This window comes from Vanellus vanellus (assembly GCF_965231255.1).
Source record: "Vanellus vanellus genome assembly, chromosome: 9".
Taxonomy (NCBI): Eukaryota; Metazoa; Chordata; class Aves; order Charadriiformes; family Charadriidae; genus Vanellus; species Vanellus vanellus.
The window spans coordinates 5,139,433-5,157,352 of NC_138914.1; the positions used below are offsets into that span (position 1 = coordinate 5,139,433).

At 38.6% G+C, this 17,920-nt stretch overlaps 1 protein-coding gene across 3 annotated transcripts; it reads right to left on the reverse strand.

Moving 5' to 3' along the window:
• Positions 1-419: 419 nt before the first annotated feature.
• UBA3 (ubiquitin like modifier activating enzyme 3) lies at positions 420-17,704 on the reverse strand. Of its 3 annotated transcripts, none has more exons than XM_082487483.1 (18): positions 17,667-17,704; positions 17,500-17,541; positions 14,452-14,572; positions 13,395-13,475; positions 10,334-10,416; positions 9,698-9,778; positions 9,016-9,059; positions 8,658-8,722; positions 7,650-7,805; positions 7,440-7,542; positions 5,472-5,585; positions 3,770-3,823; positions 3,268-3,304; positions 3,107-3,188; positions 2,011-2,111; positions 1,825-1,888; positions 1,662-1,716; positions 420-1,190 (listed from the first exon to the last, which is right to left on the reverse strand). In XM_082487483.1, the coding sequence occupies exons 3-18, from the start codon at positions 14,569-14,571 to the stop codon at positions 1,102-1,104; spliced, it is 1,329 nt and encodes a 442-aa protein (XP_082343609.1). In that variant the 5' UTR covers position 14,572; positions 17,500-17,541; positions 17,667-17,704; the 3' UTR covers positions 420-1,101. The 3 variants fall into 3 exon arrangements, with proteins under 3 accessions (XP_082343609.1, XP_082343607.1, XP_082343608.1); XM_082487481.1 differs by having other exon boundaries at positions 17,678-17,698; XM_082487482.1 differs by lacking the exon at positions 17,500-17,541 and having other exon boundaries at positions 17,678-17,702.
• Between the last annotated feature and the right edge of the window lie 216 nt (positions 17,705-17,920).

Genomic DNA, 17,920 nt, shown 5'->3' on the forward strand with positions numbered 1-17,920 from the left:
GTGGCCGCGTCCCCCCCGCGCTGTGGTGACAACTCCTCCGGATTAAATTCTAAAAAAAACAACTTAGTTCCCGCTTTTTAACGCTTCTTTAGGCTGCTTAAACGCAAATAGCGAGCCAAGTGCACGCTCTTCTCAACCCCAATGCCTCAACTCGCTGCTTTAAGTCCCACAGCCTACGTGGGCCCTCTCAACACTGCCAAAGCCTGCAAAGCTGTTAAAAATTATCTGGTTAAAAACTGAAGTGCCCCCAGTTAAAACACAGTTCATAGGCATCAAGTACCCCAGGGAATCCGCACCGAGGTCCCGGCCCCACTCAGAGTCTCTGACTAAAGCAGCCAAGCGACGCCTGAAGTTTCTTAATCGAGGTTATAAACAGTCTTGAATGTCCACTGATAAACCACAAACGAAGGTGTATTTATGATTTTTTTTATTAATAAATACCTTAACAGCACCAATGATACCTGAACATAACCCTGCGTACTGTGCACCGCGGCTGCCTGGGGACTGCGAGGGGACACATCATGTCTTCACCTACAGCTGATCACCTTGGAAACAAAGTCATCTCTTCCACACTTAACACCTTTCAAAAAATTGACCAAATCAAGACCAAATAAGAGGAAAATGGTCATTTTAATCTCCTGCCCATTTTAATCTACTGCCCTCTTTTGGTTTTATGGTGACTCAGCAAGCCTACAGGAGTGCTACAATTTAAAGCCAGATCACTGTGGTTCCTTCTAAAGGGTCTTCTCTTTGAATGTACACGTCCACACATATGTTGAAAACAAGACTTTTGGCCACCTTAAGATTTCCATGTGCCTGTAAGTATATTACCATTAACACTTTGACAACAAAAACTGGAAAAAAGTGTATCCCTATACATTGGAGTTCTGTACATTAATAATCATTTGTACAAATATAATCCACCAAATATTGGCTTCTACGTACAATTCTGAAATATGGTGATTCATTTGTCTTACCTAACCTTCAAAAATGCTAGTACTAACATGAACATTTCGGGTTGCTTTAACACCCACAGAGTACGCTTGTTTCACAAGGTGAGTACAGATTTCTCACTGTATATGCAGTTCACTTATAAATAAATTAAGTGGTAAAGTGAAGTTTGAACAACATAGTCTGCGGTGTAGTAACATCAGCAACTGCAAGTTCCTGGCCATCCACGAGCCCCAATTCTGAAACAGAAATAAAAGTTTAAGTACAGCAAACCCACATGGCTTGTCTTTTTTTAAATTTAAAAAAAACCAAAAAGTTATGAATGCCATTTCACAAACCATAAATACGATGAAATAAAGCTGCAAACAGCTCACTAGCTAAACTAATATTCATCTCGTTCAACCAGGAAACTAACAGAACTCCTCAAGAAATATATAACACACTACTGAAGTATGTTTAATTTACATCAGTTGTCAGCCTGCTTTGTTGCAATGTTTTCCTCTGCATCTACACACACTTCACATTTAAGCAATTCAAAGCTCATCCTTGAGCAACCTGCAAAAGCTTTACTGCATGTAAAAGGATAAAGAAGCACATTCTACTGCATAGTGTAAAATAAAGCCAAACATGCAAACATGCAGATGGATGAAACTGATTGACTCTGTTCAGAGGAGTATCTTGAAAATCTGCATGTGACAACTGCATGATACCTTTTAGTGTCTTGGAAAGATTTGGCCTTGTTCGTTCTTCAATTGAAGCTACTGTCTGCAAAAACAAAAAAAAAAAAAGAAAAAATGTCAAAACATTTCCTTTCAAATTCAAGAAAGTAAACTTAAATAAATTATTTAAGACAATTACATATGTTGAGATTACCTGTAAATAAAGTGTTTTATTTCCCCCATACATAGTTGCTGTGATTGCAGGAGATTTCATTTGCCTATATATAAAACATTTTTTAAAAAAACAAGACAATCAGGTAAAAACACATTTAGAAATTACCTTTTTGAAACACTAAACTACAAAAAGATATTTAATAAGTCAGAATAGTTGCACACTTACAATGAAGCATTATTTGTCAAGTAATCCAAGATCTCCTGTAATTTAGCTGATGGGGAAATCTCTATGTTTTGGGGAAGCTGGCTGCAGGCTGGACAGTTCTCCTACAACAAAATACCACAAGAATGCACGTTACGTTAACTATGATTTTTAAAATGCTGCTAATAAAGTCTCAAAACTATTTGTGAGTGTTTTTTTTTAAAAGTTTTATCTCTAGACATATTAATGCTGTTGCAAATATTAATGAAAAAACCCAGTTCCTCACAAAGTGTGTCACTGTTTGACTGTCTCCCAACAGCAGCAAAGTATTTATGAACTACAAGTTTCATGTGACATAAAATTTAATCCTATGGACCTTCAAATCAATGGTTATCATAACCTCTTTTTGAGAAGATTTGCTTATGAGTCTTCTTAAGACTGCATACCTTACTTTGTAAACCATGTTTCTTGTATTACAGGGGAAATCTTCAGGATTCACTTTCAAAAACATCAAGTACTGTTTTCCTCTGCAGGTAGCATAGCAGAAACAGTTGAGATACCAACCGGTGGTGGTTTGGGCTGTGCTAGGCACTGTCCTCAAACGAGGACACAATGTTGCATGAGCAGACAACACAGAAACAGCTGTCTGAAGAACTTCCCTGTACCAGAAGCTACTTTTCCAAATATTAAGAAACTCTGGCTAAACAGGCAACAATTAATTATGCCATTACACATACTATGCAATAATTTTTGTTAAACTGATGGGCAGAAGAAAAGGTTTCATTACCAGGACATCAAATAAAACATCCGCTGATCTGGAGGTAAACAGTCCTGCTACTCTACATGGACAGACCACCACTGTCATCACTATCCGCCACCAAACCACTGAAGTTTTTAAAAAAAAAAAAAAAAAAATCCTACATGCTGCCAACAATAGTTGGGAGAAGCAGCAGACTAGTAACATTGTAGCATTGTAGGTTCTGATTTTAAAACTTCACAAATATTATTATTCAGTGCTAGGGGCCAAGAGATACAATATCCGGTTTCAGAAATACACACAAACTGCCGAAGTTCAACAAAAATCAAGGAAACAAGCCTGCAAGCCGTTAATGGCACTAACCTTTCTTTCAGCTTCAAAAGTGTATGTGTATAATCCATCCACATCATTAAACACCAAGTAGTTGTTTAGAGGAATGTATGCGCTATAACAACAAATATGTCAGTGTCAATACATGTCATTATGTTGGAAATAATGTATGTTATTAATAAGAAATGAAATACCTTGTGGCTATTTTAAAAACCTCAGTGGCACAAACAGCTGGAATGAGAAAAACAAACGATTTCTTCACTTTCTAGCTCTACCTCAGAACATGCAGACATTAGTGTACTAAAGTGACCAAAAAAAAAAAAAAACAAGTATAACAATTTGCAAAGAGAAAAATAAACATCTGAAGGCAGCTGGTAGTTCTATGCTATAACACTATTTGGCACTCACCTGAGATTATGTTAAGCTTATATACTGTGTTTTGCAATTTCTTTTTTTTTTTTTTTTTTTAAATCTAAAATTTGCTCACTCCCACAGTCATACCTGAGCTTAAAATTTATATAGACACACGCAGTTTCTCTATGGAAAACAGAAACGAGACTCTAAGAATAAATCAGACCCATTTAAAAATTACAACTATCCTCCCCGAGTTCTCTGTTCCAAACTGACAAAACTCTACTTGCCTTACAAAACTCTAAAGTCTCTAAAGCAGAAGTGAATTGAGTTATTTTAGCATACCTGCAATTACTGCATTTGTAGAAGCTACTGCTGGAATAATCCGCTTAACCACCCCTGCAAAAATCAAACATACAACTTTGTCTTTTTCAAGAAACTATACTTAGATACAACTTTTAGCCAGACTAATTACAGAAGGGTGCACCCAAAGGTACTTAAAACTTTCCAGTAATTTCTATAACAATAAGGTAGAACAGCATGTTGGTCATGTACTTTGGCTTTTTTTTTTTTTACTTTAGGAATGAATCAAGTGTGTTGAGAAAAAGAAGGTATCACACAAAGAGAACTAGTGAACAAATTCTAAAAGCAAGTATTCTGCATTTAGCACTGAAAATTAATTTAAAACTCCATTCTGTTCCTGTTTAACCGGAGAAATGCATAAAAGAAAGATAATTGGTTTTGGTGTTCCTTCTGCAAGAACAGGCTTGCCAAACCGTACTGGCATCTTCATCCAACAATTCTTACTGACCCTATCCAGTCCAACAGCATAGCACACACACTGATACAAAGCAAGATTTTCTTTGCATACAAGTTTGTACATCAGGAACAAGGAGGTTCACTTTTTTCAGGCGTGCCAAAAAAACAGAGAATTCCTAAGTAATCTGAAGTTCCTCTGGCTTCTCATTATTGACTTGTATCCCTTCATACCTGACAAAACCTGCATAAAACTTTTATCTTGGCCTTCTTTCTGCTATGTACTTTATAATGAAGCCATCTCCAAATGCTGAAAACTGTGCAGCCATTTGCATGTACGTTATTATATTTCATAATTGGAATTCACATTTATCTGTACCAAAAAGATACCACTAGAGAAGCCAGTATAAACTGCTGCAAAGAAAAATACCATCTGCAATACACTAGGTGGAATCTGAGGAAGATACACAAGGAATCAGATCCCCCTTTTTTGACAGAAAGGCACACACTGAGGTTCACGGAATTTTCAGAGTTGGAAGGGACCTCTAGAGATCATCTAGTCCAACTAGATGTTAACTGTTAAGTTAAGTTCCAGACATTCAAAACTGCCCCTAACATAGAGGGCCACCCCACCACCTCTCCTTCCTTGCCTATCCTTTTTGAAGAGTTGGTAGCCATCAATTACAGCACTCAAGTGTGGCATTTCAAGCCCAGCATTTCAGATGCATTCTCAGTACTACAAGTCAACAAATAGAAGTTACCACAAATTCTGGAGATTCTGCATGAGATTCTCCACTTCTTTTCTATTTGGTTCGCATTTAAAATGCTGATTAAATGTGTAGCAGCACTCTGCAAGTGCTTGCAGAGGCATACGCAGCCATAAAGCACAGATGCTATAGTCTTAACCAGACTAAACTGGCATAAAACGTTGCTGTTGCTAAAAGAAGCAATCACATTCTTTTGTTCCTACTCTTTGACCCAGCAAAAGTGGTCACAGTGTAATGTAAATTGTGGAGCTGCTCCAGGTTAAAAATAAAATGGCAAAAAGAATATTCAGTTTTGTCCCAGATAAGTTCCTCTGATTCATCATGAATGCCTAAACATCTGATTCATCATAAAATATTTGTGCTGGCACAGGAAACAAGCTGCTTGTTTCTGTTTTAAGATGTTAAGGGAGAAAATAACTATTTCTTTCTCAGTAGAGCTTCCAGCTTAGTCATAACAAATACAAAGAATGCCAATCCAGTCTAATCACAAATGCCACAAACTTAGTGAAATGCCATACCCTTACCTTGGGTGAGTCTGTATGTAACACCTTTGATATTAAATTGTGATGCTCTTTCTAAAGATTTCTGGTAAATCCACTGTATATGTTCAGGGTCATCTCCATCCAATGCAACACCTTCTACAGCAAAGTTAAGAATAAATTACAGTTATAAGAGTTCTTCAGAAACAGTGTTCTCCCCCCCCACCCCCCCCAATCCCTTTGTTTTAATTTGGGCTAAAACAAATACCCCGTTAAGCCACTAAAACTCGACACTTTAAATAATCACGGAATCACGGAGTTTCAGAGTTGGAAGGGACCTCTAGAGATCATCCAGCCCCACTCCCCTGCCAAAGCAGGATTGCCCGGAGCACATCACTCCGGACTGCATCCAGGCGGGTCTTGAAAATTTCCAGAGAAGGGGACTCCACAACCTCCCTGGGCAGCCTGTGCCAGTGCTCTGTCACCCGAACCGTAAAGAAGTTTTTCCGTGTATTTGAACGGAACTTCCTATGTTCTAACTTGTGCCCATTGCCCCTCGTCCTGTCACTTGGAACCATTGAAAAGGGCCTGGCTCCATCCTCCTTCAACCCACCCTTTAGATACGTGTAAGCGCTAATAAGGTCTCCCCTCAGCCTTCTCTTCTCCAGGCTAAAGAGTCCCAGCTCTCTCAGCCTTTCCTCATAAGGGAGATGCTCCAATCCCTCAATCATCTTAGTTGCCCTTCGCTGGACTCGCTCCAGCAGTTCCCTGTCCCTCTTGAACTGGGGAGCCCAAACTGGACACAGTATTCCAGTTGTGGCCTCACCAGTGCACAGTAGAGGGGGAGAATGACCTCCTTCGACCTACTGGCCACACTCTTCCCTATGCAGCCCAGGATTCCATTGGCCTTTTTGGCAACAAGGGCACATTGCTTGCTCATGGATAATTTACTGTCTACCAGGACCCCCAGATCCTTCTCAGAACTACTTCCCAGCAGGTCCGCCCCTAACCTATACTGGTGCTTTGCATTCTTCCTCCCCAGGTGCAGGACCTTGCACTTGCTTTTGTTGAACCTCATTAGGTTCTTCTCTGCCCAGCTCTCCAGCCTCTCCAGGTCACGCCGGATGGCACCATGGCCATCTGGGGTGTCAGCCACCCCACCCAGTTTGGTATCAGCAGCGAACTTGCTGAGGATACACTCTGTCCCCTCATCCAGGTCATTAACGAATATATTGAATAAAATTGGACCGAGTATTGACCCCTGGGGGACACCGCTAGTTACAGGCCTCCAACTAGACTCTGTGCCGCTGATCACAACCCTCTGAGTCCTGTCATACAGCCAGCTCTCAATCCACCTTGCTGTCACCTCATCCAGCCTATACTTCCTCAGCTTCCTAATGAGGATGTTATGGGAGACAGTGTCAAAAGCCTTGCTAAAGTCAAGGCAGATGACATCTACGACTCTCCCCTCATCCAGCCAACCAGTCATAACATCATAGAAAGTTATCAGATTGGTCAAGCATGATTTAACCTTGGTAAATCCATGTTGACTGCTTCCAATAACTTCCTGTTCCTCAACATGTTTGGAGATGACATCCAGAATGAGTCACTCCATTACCTTACCAGGGACTGAAGTAAGACTAACCAGTCTGTAGTTCCCTGGGTCCTCCTTCAAAATATAATTTCTACAAACATCATAAGTTCTAACACATTCTATATACAAACTATCTTAACTTCACTGATTTATAGGGCTGTGACAGGTTACATTTTGAGTCAGGGAAGACATTGTGCAGTGTTAGAGAGAAACACATGAACAAATATGGAACTGGCGAGCGGGTCTGAGAAGAGAAAAATCTACCACCAGCTCAGAGGCTTAAAATTCAGTATGACGAGACACATAAGGTTAAAAGTTAGTAAATAGTGTTTTATAAAAGTAGTTGCATATACCTAGCTCAAAACAAATTAGGTAAAAAGAGAAATGTCAGTTTAGCACCAGTGTAATATACTAATTACCTCCAAAAGGTTGCTCCTTTGGCCACTGCAATATCCTGACATACTCAATACAATGCTCTGGTAGTCTGGGCATAGATGCAATAGTACACATGGGAAAATTGACCTAGTGCAGGAAGAGCAAGAAAACCAGAAGAATGTAACACATTATGTATAGTACTAGGAAAAGAAACAAGCAATAAAAAAAAAGGAAATATCACTGGTTGCAATTACCTGTGGTGGATACAGCTCAAGCGTGCATTCAACACATGCTGTCATACCAGGAATAATCACACGAACGTTTCCTTTAAAACCTTCTGTCCCTCCGTCTATTAAAGGTATGATGGAACTTGGATCCAGTACACCATCTTCATAATGTAAAAATGACATCTAGCAAATAAAGGAGGGGGGTGGGTGGAATTGTGTTTTGTTTGTTTGCTTTTTCAAACAAGTTGCAAGAAGAAAATAAAATCCTAAAAAGTCTATTCTTCATGATATGCCACAAAATTGAATACTTAACATACAGTTCATTTTCAGCGTACATAGTGTATAAAACACTACGTATGTCAGTGCACAAGACGTCATCTACCATCTTCACCCTCCACCTCCTCCTCCCCCTACCCCCCAATAAATACAAATATTTCCTTATAGTATACCAGAACAAACGGTCGGTTGGTTTGAAGGATTTGGGGGGTTGATTCTTGGTTTGTTGTTTTGTTGTTTTGGTTGGGTTTTTTTACTACTGGTAAATACTCAAGATCATTATTTTATAAACAAATTCACAATGATAAAACTACCCAGTTCAATGACCAGCTTTCTACTACTCTGTAGCAGCGGGGGTCCAAAAGATGACATTTACAAGTTGCAGCAGGTTAAGTACTGTTTGGCTAATGAAAAAAAAATGTTCACAATGGGAGCATCCCGAGAGGCTGTGGAACTTCCCTTCTTACGATTTTCAAAAGCTAACTGCACAAGGCCACAAACAATGCAGTTTAACTTTGAAATTACCCCTGCAGGGCACTGCACAAATGTTGGCTAACACTCAAGAAAAAGGCAGGAAAGAGCATGCATTTTATCCTGTTCACAAAAAGAAAAAAGAGAAGACAACAGAAATAGATACAGAAAGCTGTGAGTTTCAACAGTCCTCATTTCATTTTAATGATACATTCTACACAAATCTGTTCAATTTTAGTTATCTATACTCAAGCAATAACCAGGCTTTAAAAAGATTGAAGACTTTACCAGCATGCCATTTATCCATCTTCTTGCAATTATGGAGTCCAGCCCACAAACAATAATATGAAACTCTAAGGGGGAAAAAACATCATCATTTTAAGTCTATACTAATGCTTACTTCTTAAGCAAAGTATTCTGTCCATAACATTCCAGAGGAACTCACTGTAATTTGATTATCTACCTTAGATTATCTATATGACAGATGCATTTAAGTTTTGTCTGTCTGTTACTTCTACTTCCAGTACACTGTAGAAGACTAAAATAATTAGCAAACCAACTAGCAGGAAAAGCAGCAAGCAGCACCAACTGCAACATTCCCCTAAAGCACCAGCGGGTGTTTGGCAGGCAAACAACTACTACTTACGTCGATAGAAGCTTTCATCCATGTCTTGAATCTTTTTAAAATATCTGAATGTAAGCCCAGTGAAGGAATATATGCATTAAGTAGTTAAGTTTACTGTTTTCTATTTGCTAACCTAAAGCAAAAACATTATCTAATTTATTACTATAATTTTATATGACACTTTTTTAAAAAACTAAGTGATTGAAAGATTCAAAATTCCCACAGCTGAAGCTGTAGCATCTGACAAAACACGTAAAGGACACAACGTGATAGTCACATGCAGGAGAAAGCTCAGCAGGCAAACTATTTAAGTAGCTCAAAACATATGTTCTCACAAAGTCCTGTGTAAGTAAGTGCTACTCTTCTGAACTAAAGTCTCCTACCAGTACGTACTCAGAACACTCTAGAGAATAAACTTGTAATTCCACTATCTCTGTGAAAATTAGGATATTTCATTTGAATAAAAAGACTCAGTGGAAACATACAAAAGAGTTTCTTAAAGCTTAGCCTTCTTTCCCCGTGCATGTTTCCTGTATGCTAATGCCACTGAGAAAGAATTCTCAATCACCAGCTGAATGAATCTGTTCTTTATTTCATGAAAAAGAGAGGATGGCAGCAAAATACTTTAGATATTCTTACCACCTACAGAGTTTTCTAGGTTTTTTGAAGCCTTCGGGGCTACTACTTCTCTATAAAAGGATACGCTACAACAGCACAGTTGGGAATCCGACTGTTTAGGAATTCTGCTGCAACTTCTGCTTTTGGTCGCCCAACATCCTTCGGTCTGGGGAAAAAAACCATGCAATTTCAAATGCACTATTTTAGTAAATTCAACCTTTCCAGACTCTATGCATTGCAATACTGAATTAAATGACTAATTGTTACTGTAGGACAATTTATCGATATGGATAATATTAAGGCATCCCTGTAAAGCATCAGATATGAGAACCCTAAAGGTATCTAAATATGTCCACATAGCCACAGTTATCAGCACCAAAAAGCCAACAATTTTTCATTTTGCTTGGAAGAAAAGGGTACCAGAAAAATTGATATCTCAATCTGTGTGCATTATTCTTTGGTGTCACCTTTTCCATTAGTCATTAACTGCTTTTGAATAGTAAGGAATGTATGTTAATTTTCTTCACACTCAAACTATGACACCACAGATCTCAAAACAAGAAGGAATCACACACAATGTTTAATTAATTATAAGAACTATTATGATATGAAAGTTCAGTAATCTTTAATTACATCTTGTTCAACCAAAATAATGATCATATTCACATATTTTGGTTAGGTACATTAAAAAAAAAAGTCAAATCATGAAAATATCACTTACCGAAACAGAAACTGTCGGTTAAGATTAGAAACATCTATAGTATCCATGTCAATGACGTGGATTTGCCTAAAACCAGACAGTGCCTGTGAAAAAAGATAGTCTACTTCATTAAATAGGAAATTAAATGCCTACAGCGCTCTAGAATTAATTCCGCATGCCAAAAAAGCAACCTTTGGAGGAACAAACATTTGCTCTTCATTCTCTGTGCTGACAGCTATATGGTTGTTCTTTGTTAAAAGAATGTTCTTTGTTGAGTTGCAAATGCTGATATTTAGACAGATGGAATTAGAAACATTTTAATGGTCAAAGACAATGTTCTATTGAATGCAGTATTGCTTTAGCCTACCTAGACATAACACAGAGAAGTCATCGGTGGGCTATCTATAAGGGGAATTTGCAGTATTCCCCCACAACTGGAGTAAATCAAAAGTGTTCATCAGGAGAACACAACACAGCATTTGAAGAAATACCATATCACTGCCTTGTTTGGCACAAATAGAAAAACAAAGTTTAATTCCTCTAAAATTTTAAGTTTTTGAACATTGACCATTTTCACAGTTGGCAGGAGTCTGATATGTCCATCCTCAAATCAGTGTTCAAAATAAGCCATCATTCCCCACTGTGTTCCACGCTCGAACAGAACGCAAACACAGAAAGTCACCTCACTATCTAAGAACAGCTGAACCTCTGACTGAAGTTCCACCTTCTCTGTTTGCATGCAGCCCATCACTAGAGTTGGCAAATAACTTACAAGTAAAATTGACTTAAAATTGTACTGTGGGTCTGATCTTATAAAGTAGTAACATCTGTCACACACAAAGCAGCAATGAGAATTGTGGTTAAAGGAAAATACATGCTGTAAAACATTGGGTTCAGAGAAAGAAAATGTGTTGTGATGTTCTCAAGTGACCCCAAATAAATTTAAGTCATGTCCCCTATTTTTTTTTCCTTTAAGACTCAATCTTGTTATATATAAAGACTTCCAAACTTTTCATTTTCCATTTTCTGAACACACAGAGCCATCCCATGCATAATAAGTATTTAAAATGCTGTCGGGAAACTGATTAAACAAATGAACAAGACTAAAGTTTTTCAGCATCGGAATTAATTTCTGTAAGAAAAGGAGCAAGAATTTCTGTATGTCATATTGGATACCCCCAGTGCTGAACAATCATTTTGTTTCATTGATAAATGTTCAGCTTTTGTTCAATATTATCAAAGCAGAGTGGAAGAGCCTGCTAAAGAGAAAAGCGAGCCTGGCATATCATGAACATACAAAGTGGACTCTTTATCAAATTTATATTCATTGTCCCAAAGGCATGAATACATGTGAACAGAATCTAGACTTATTTATAAGCTTCTGTTTCTGAAAATGATAAAAATAAATCATGGTAACTTAAAACCTTTTTGAAGAGATGGGAACTAAGTGCACACAGCAGACTTATTAAGTCCCTTATCCCATACAAATCGTCCCTCTCAATGACCTATCGACAGATTGCATGTGTTATGTCCCAATAAATCCATAAAACAGTAGCTCTGGGCAGAGCTTAAATTCACTAGCAACAAATTCCCAAAGAAAGAAAACTGCCTTGAAGCCATCATAGTCTCTTCAAGTAAAATCCTGCCTAAGCATTGCAGTAACAAAGCAGCAATCAGAACAAAATTATACACAAGTGCTGGAATTGTAAAACTCTTAAGCTAAGGGATCTGGAATGCCTGGCTTTAAATGAGGTTACTGATTTATCAATCATCTCAAGCTTGGAGGCAATCCATAGAAATACTGAAATAGCAGTACATAAACATTATAGTAAAGTACACTAATGCATGTTAGTACAAACTAAGGAAAAAAGTTATTTCATAAGTTATTATATCAATCCACACGTTTTCCATGGAATCTGCAAAGACATAAATTCTTATTATAAAATAGGAGCATGGAAAAGTACAGTATTAGTCTAAGCTACCAAACTCAAACAGGATGGTAACAGTGACACACCATGATAAATATGAGCGTCCGTGAGAATAAAAAACCCACATTAATAGGATAATTAAATTTATACACATTTACTGGGTAAATATCTGACAGCACGTGATCCTGTGACTGCAGTTTAAACACTTCAAAATGCTTTTCAGAACACATAATGAGAGAATCCATTATAAACTAACACCATATCAAGAAAAATACAGAATACCTTCTGGTAATCTGTACACAAGGGAAAGTACTGTAATATTCCTTCCATGTTCTTACACTATTACCTATTCCTCCTTAGCCATTTCCATACAGCAAAACTCAATATGACTCAATAAAGCTGCCACTACTTAGGCCGAATTGAGCAACAAAGATGCAACTCTGAGGGAGTGTTCAGGCTCTGCAGACAACGTCACATTTACCAATCTTGGGGAACTGGAAAAACTGAGAGCCACTACTCAGGAAGGCCAAATTCCATGGATGTGAAGGTCACTACAGACACAGAAAGTCTGGCTCTACTAATTTCACTATGAAAGAACACAAATAATTCCAGCAATGCTAACCTCACTTTGAATTAATCTAAAGATGTAAAATAAGCTGAAATTAAATTCATTTTTCACTGTTAATACTAAACTTTGTACTAGCTACTTATGGCAGTTTAAAGTATTGCTTTTCGTCTGAAAAGATACATTTCAGACATTGTATCTGAAACGCTTCCTTGTATCCTTATGAGCGTGATCTGTTCTTAGTTTACTTCATTTTCCTAGATCTGGTAATTCGGGAAAATTAGACCATATCTAAGGCTGCAGGTGAATTTTTGTCTGCACTTCACAAACAGCACTATGTTGTCCCTCATAAAAGCTCTAAGATAGCTAAATAACTGACATGCTACACATTAGATTACCACCTTTCAAGCTTATTAACAAAGTGTATTCTTCAAGTTTATTGTCTGTATTGTCACATATTTTATACATTTTGATTAGAACTTAGAAATTTAGTATCTATATACAATCAAAAATGCCAAATTAGCAAAACAGAAAAGATAATTTCCTCAAGGAAAAAAAAAGACGCAAAGGGTAAAAACTGAGTAATTACCAGGTTTTTCAGGAGTTCACATCCTAATCCTCCTGCTCCAATAACTAGTACTTTACACGTGCTTAACAAAAACTCAAGAGCCTGTGGAAAATACAAAAGAAAAAGTTAATACACTAAATAGGAAAAAGTATAATTTGTCCTTTGCTTCATAATCCTTAAAATGCGTTATTGTAATTTTCAATGCCTGATAAGTTTCATGTAAAACAACTTAGATCAATAAAACAGTTCGTGCTTGCAGAGGTAATTACATACAGGACTTTAATCAGTTGTTGAGCTCATGCAGTTCCTATATCCCAACTTACAGAAAAGCAAGACCTTTGTTGGTATCAGTAATTCTCTTTATATTAATTTTGACCAAGAAAAAAGCAAGGTCCACCTTTATTATTATTTGGTTTAAGGAGATAATGTTTTCTTCCTCGAAAAATTTTACATACTACAAAATAAATCTAAACAGACAGAAAACATTGCTGGCCAAAACAAAATGAACATTTTTAACCATATAACTGCTTTCTCTGAACTGTTCGACTAGATTCCAGCCTCAAACCAGTAAATAATGAACAGTACATTAAAAAGGTAACAGTAAAATACATTCATCTGTAAGCTCTGAAACAAAATGTACCAAAAAGGAAAACAGAAGAAATAAAGTCTAAATTTTGCTTTTCCCGACTAAACATCTTTCCCAACTCTCTAAGTACTCATATTAACCTTAATTCCTTCTTTAAGTACAAGAAATTCCTTACTGTATCTAATTACTTTAAAATAGAGTGACAAATGCTGTTGTTTTTCATGTGGAACTCAAAGACAGCATAATTCACATGTTGTTATACATTTATATATATGACAGCAAGCTTGTAGTTGACAGCATACAATTTAGAAATACAAGCTTACAGAAAGAATTCGATACGTTCTTCTAGCAACATAATGTTCAACTGATTAAAATAGAAGTTTTTCACGCAGTTCTAGTATCCATACACTGCTGGAGGTCAATTAATGAAACTGCTTACATTAGTTTGCAACACACACTACAAACTTTTTATTTAAAGTAAGTGTTTCTCACTTGAGTGCCTGGCTCGAAATCAGGATGTGTGAATGGTCCAGATCGCTCGAGGAACTTCTTTACATGGTTCCAGCGACCTTCCCAGTCTCCAGTGTCCCCACACCCACCATCAACAGCCATTCTGCACAGAACACAGTAAATTCAGCTGAAAATCATAGAGAAAAAGCCACACCTCTAAAATGTATTTTTTTCTTTATATATCTTAAAAATACCTAAATTATTCACCATTCATACAAATGCATCTGCATATTTTTTATGCATGTAAGTTATGTGCAGGAACATTTGCATGAGTGGGTTTTATTTGTGGAACTAGAAAGCAAGAATACAAATATGCATGGAGGGGAAAAAACCCTGGCATTTCAATAAATCCCCCTGATGTAGCTGTCACCAGTAAAAGTTGACCTGAAGTGAAAAAAGGGTCTAGTCTTTTTGCTTTTATTTTCCTCATATTTAAATAGGACAAAGAAAAGGAGGTTTTCCCTTTAGGCTTTGAGTGCGATTGGGTTTTTTTCAGTCATCTTGTATCCTTTTTTTGACAGACTTTTAAGTTCATAAATCACATTCAGAATTATCAGTACGTAATTGCAACTGTGAGGCACTGAATAAATAACAGTATCGCACCAACACTGTCTCGTCTGAATCTTCATAGGAGTTTATTTAAACAAGTATTAAGAACAACACAAATCTTGAATGCTCTTCACCCTCAATCAGTACTATGTAATTTAGAACACCCCCATTTTTCAGTAATCTCCTGAGCCTGTCGGTGGTAGCAATCTGACTTAAAAAAATAACATTTGCAGTTATCTTCTTTTAAATTTTTGAGACAGAAATTTACATCAAATACTCCAATACCCTTTTTTCCCCTTCCACGGGCGACTTTTAGTAGTAGATAATTATAAATTTAAACTCTTAGGAGATTTACTGGAATGGTTCAAAATCAGCTCACTAAAGTAATTTTTTTACTATAAGATCATTGCCTACATAGAACAAGCCCTTCCTCAACAGAGCACACATCCCTTTTTAAATAGGAACTCCACTCAATGTATATGAATGATTATGTTCTACGTTAATACACAACTAAGCCTCTAATAAAAGAGTTTTGCCAATCCCGAGTATGAAAGGTTGTGTCATCATTGATAAGGAGTGTTATTTGCTTCCTACTGTGAAGTAATATGAAGAACACTTGTATCAATAACTGTTGGGTAATATTTAGAATGTATTATTACTTCCTGGTGACTCATTTCAAAATAAAAGGAAAACGTACTGAAAACACATAGACAGCAAATGCCTTTATCCTCATAAAATTCAGAAGATGGACAACACAGTATGTCCATAGTAATTTTAACTTATAGGCAATAATTTTGCAAAAGATTTTCAATAAGAGGAAAAAACTTCACTAAAGTACAGGAATAAATACATCAAAATTTGCTGATGTTTTGATTGCAGACTGAACTCATTCCTGGTTAACTGTTGACTTTAGGTAAGTTAACTTACTGTATTAGCAGTTCAAGAAAATCTAAAAAAATTATTTATGTTCATAAAGGTCTTCTGATCTCTCACCTGCACTTTTGTACCTCCCCCGGTTTTTACAACAATTTGAAAATACACATATGTCACATAATGTGAAATAGTGTGAATAAATACAACACTCCCACCACTGAATTCATCTGTTGTATACCAGTTTTAAGGATGCACATTAAGCTCTGACTTAAGCAAACAAAATGGGTCAATATACACCACAATAATTGCTTCTATGGGCTGTATTATAATTTTTAACTTTTCTGGAAACAAGTGCAGAAGCTATGCTTGGTGACACAAAGAACAACTTTTGTTATCTTTTTATACAGTCATGGACTATATAAACAGCCATTAAGTAGCAGTACTCCTTAGATGTGTATTTTCCTTTATAAGTGATAAAATGGTAAGTTCTAGTTTCACTTTTGCGATTATACTACAGTTTGGTTTTTACAGGGTTGGACATTGTGGAGATCTGAAAAACATCAATAACTCAACCTGAGATTTTATGTTTAATTTCAGAGACATTTTTTCAAGTATTTATTTTTTGTGTTTTTACAGCATTACCAGGTATCTGTATCATTAGAGTTTAACAAAATTCTTATTCATTTCATTGAATTACTTGAATTGTATATTTTGTTTAAAGCATCAGAGCACCACAGTCCTTACATTGCTTTAGGCCCAGACTTTTCCCTACCACCTTCACATCTCCAGAGCTCCATGCTTTTGAGGGACTTGGCATGCACCCCCCAAATCCAACATGCCCAAGGATTTTTGTGACCCTCACCCCAAGACACACACGCACTGCCTGCGAGTCCACCGCTCGGGCAGGCAGATCCACTCAGTGGTATTTGGGAAGAGGGCCACAAGCAGATGCAAGGAAATAGTTAGGGGATGGAAGCAGATGAGGTTAAAGATTTCGAAGTGTTAGTTTTCAAGGCCGTTAAGACAGATGCATAGAATTTAAGGTTTTAATAAGCACAGGCAACTGTTTTGTAGCCTGAATTTTTAATTTTCAGCCAAAATTTAGTCACCTGCTTCTAAGCCTAGAGGCCCTCCCCAGGTCCCTGACCGGCAATGCAGCTTTTTCCACTCCTGTCACAAAGCTCTCCAGCACACCAGCCTTTACTCATGCCAAGCTCCAAGCCCGCAACTCCCATCCCCACTGCGGGTGAGCCCCTTGGTCCTCTCCCCAGATTTCTCTTCCCCAGTCTTCGCTGCTCAAGCACCCTTTTTCGCCTTCCCCCTCCTCACACCGTTCCACCTAACACCTCTCCTCCGGCTCCGTCCTCCCGCCCCGGCCCTGGGCTATGCCACTTTCCCCCTGTGGCCTGCCGGGCCTCTCACCCACGGCCACCCCTACCAGCGGCTCCCCAGCGGGCCCCGCAGGCCTGAGCTAACCCCCAGCCTCCTCCCAGCCCACACCTCTCCTGCGGGGCTGCGGCTCGCCCTGACCTACCAGCCGCCCCTCAGCAAGCGCTGCCTGCCCCTGCCCCGGGCCGGGAGCCCGCTGGCCCGCAGCCCCGCACTAACCCATCCGCCAGCAGCTCCTCTAGCCTCCTTCTTTTCTTCTCCCTAAAAGAGAGAGAATAAAAGAAGGGTCAGTATCGCGCTACAGAGACCGGGGAGGAGGGAGAGGGAACCCCGGGGCCCACCCATCCCCGGGAAGCGGGGGAAGGGGCGGCCGAACACACACATACAGGGCACTTACGGTTCCTCACCATCCGCCATATTTCCCTCTGCTTCCCACAATGCCCCGCGGCGCCTCGGTGGGCGGTGCTTTGCCAGAGCGCCGCCGCGCTCGCGGGCCTATGGGGGGGGGGGCCGGGGCGCTAGTCACCATGGCAACGTGGCGGGAACACCCCAACTCCAACTTCTGTGTTTTCAGGTGTTTTTTTGTCTCATCAGCGCTCGGCGGGCTGAGGCCGGCGGGACCTGCCCGCGGGCTGTCGTA

Excerpts from the sequence above, each read along its gene's own strand:
- UBA3 (XM_082487481.1), bottom strand. The coding sequence starts at position 17,697 with ATGGCGGATGGTGAGGAACC. Across the intron at positions 10,417-13,394 it reads GTGAACTCCTGAAAAACCTG|GCACTGTCTGGTTTTAGGCA; the intron begins GTAATTACTCAG and ends CTTTTTTCACAG. Across the intron at positions 1,889-2,010 it reads TTGACAAATAATGCTTCATT|GCAAATGAAATCTCCTGCAA; the intron begins GTAAGTGTGCAA and ends TTTTATATATAG.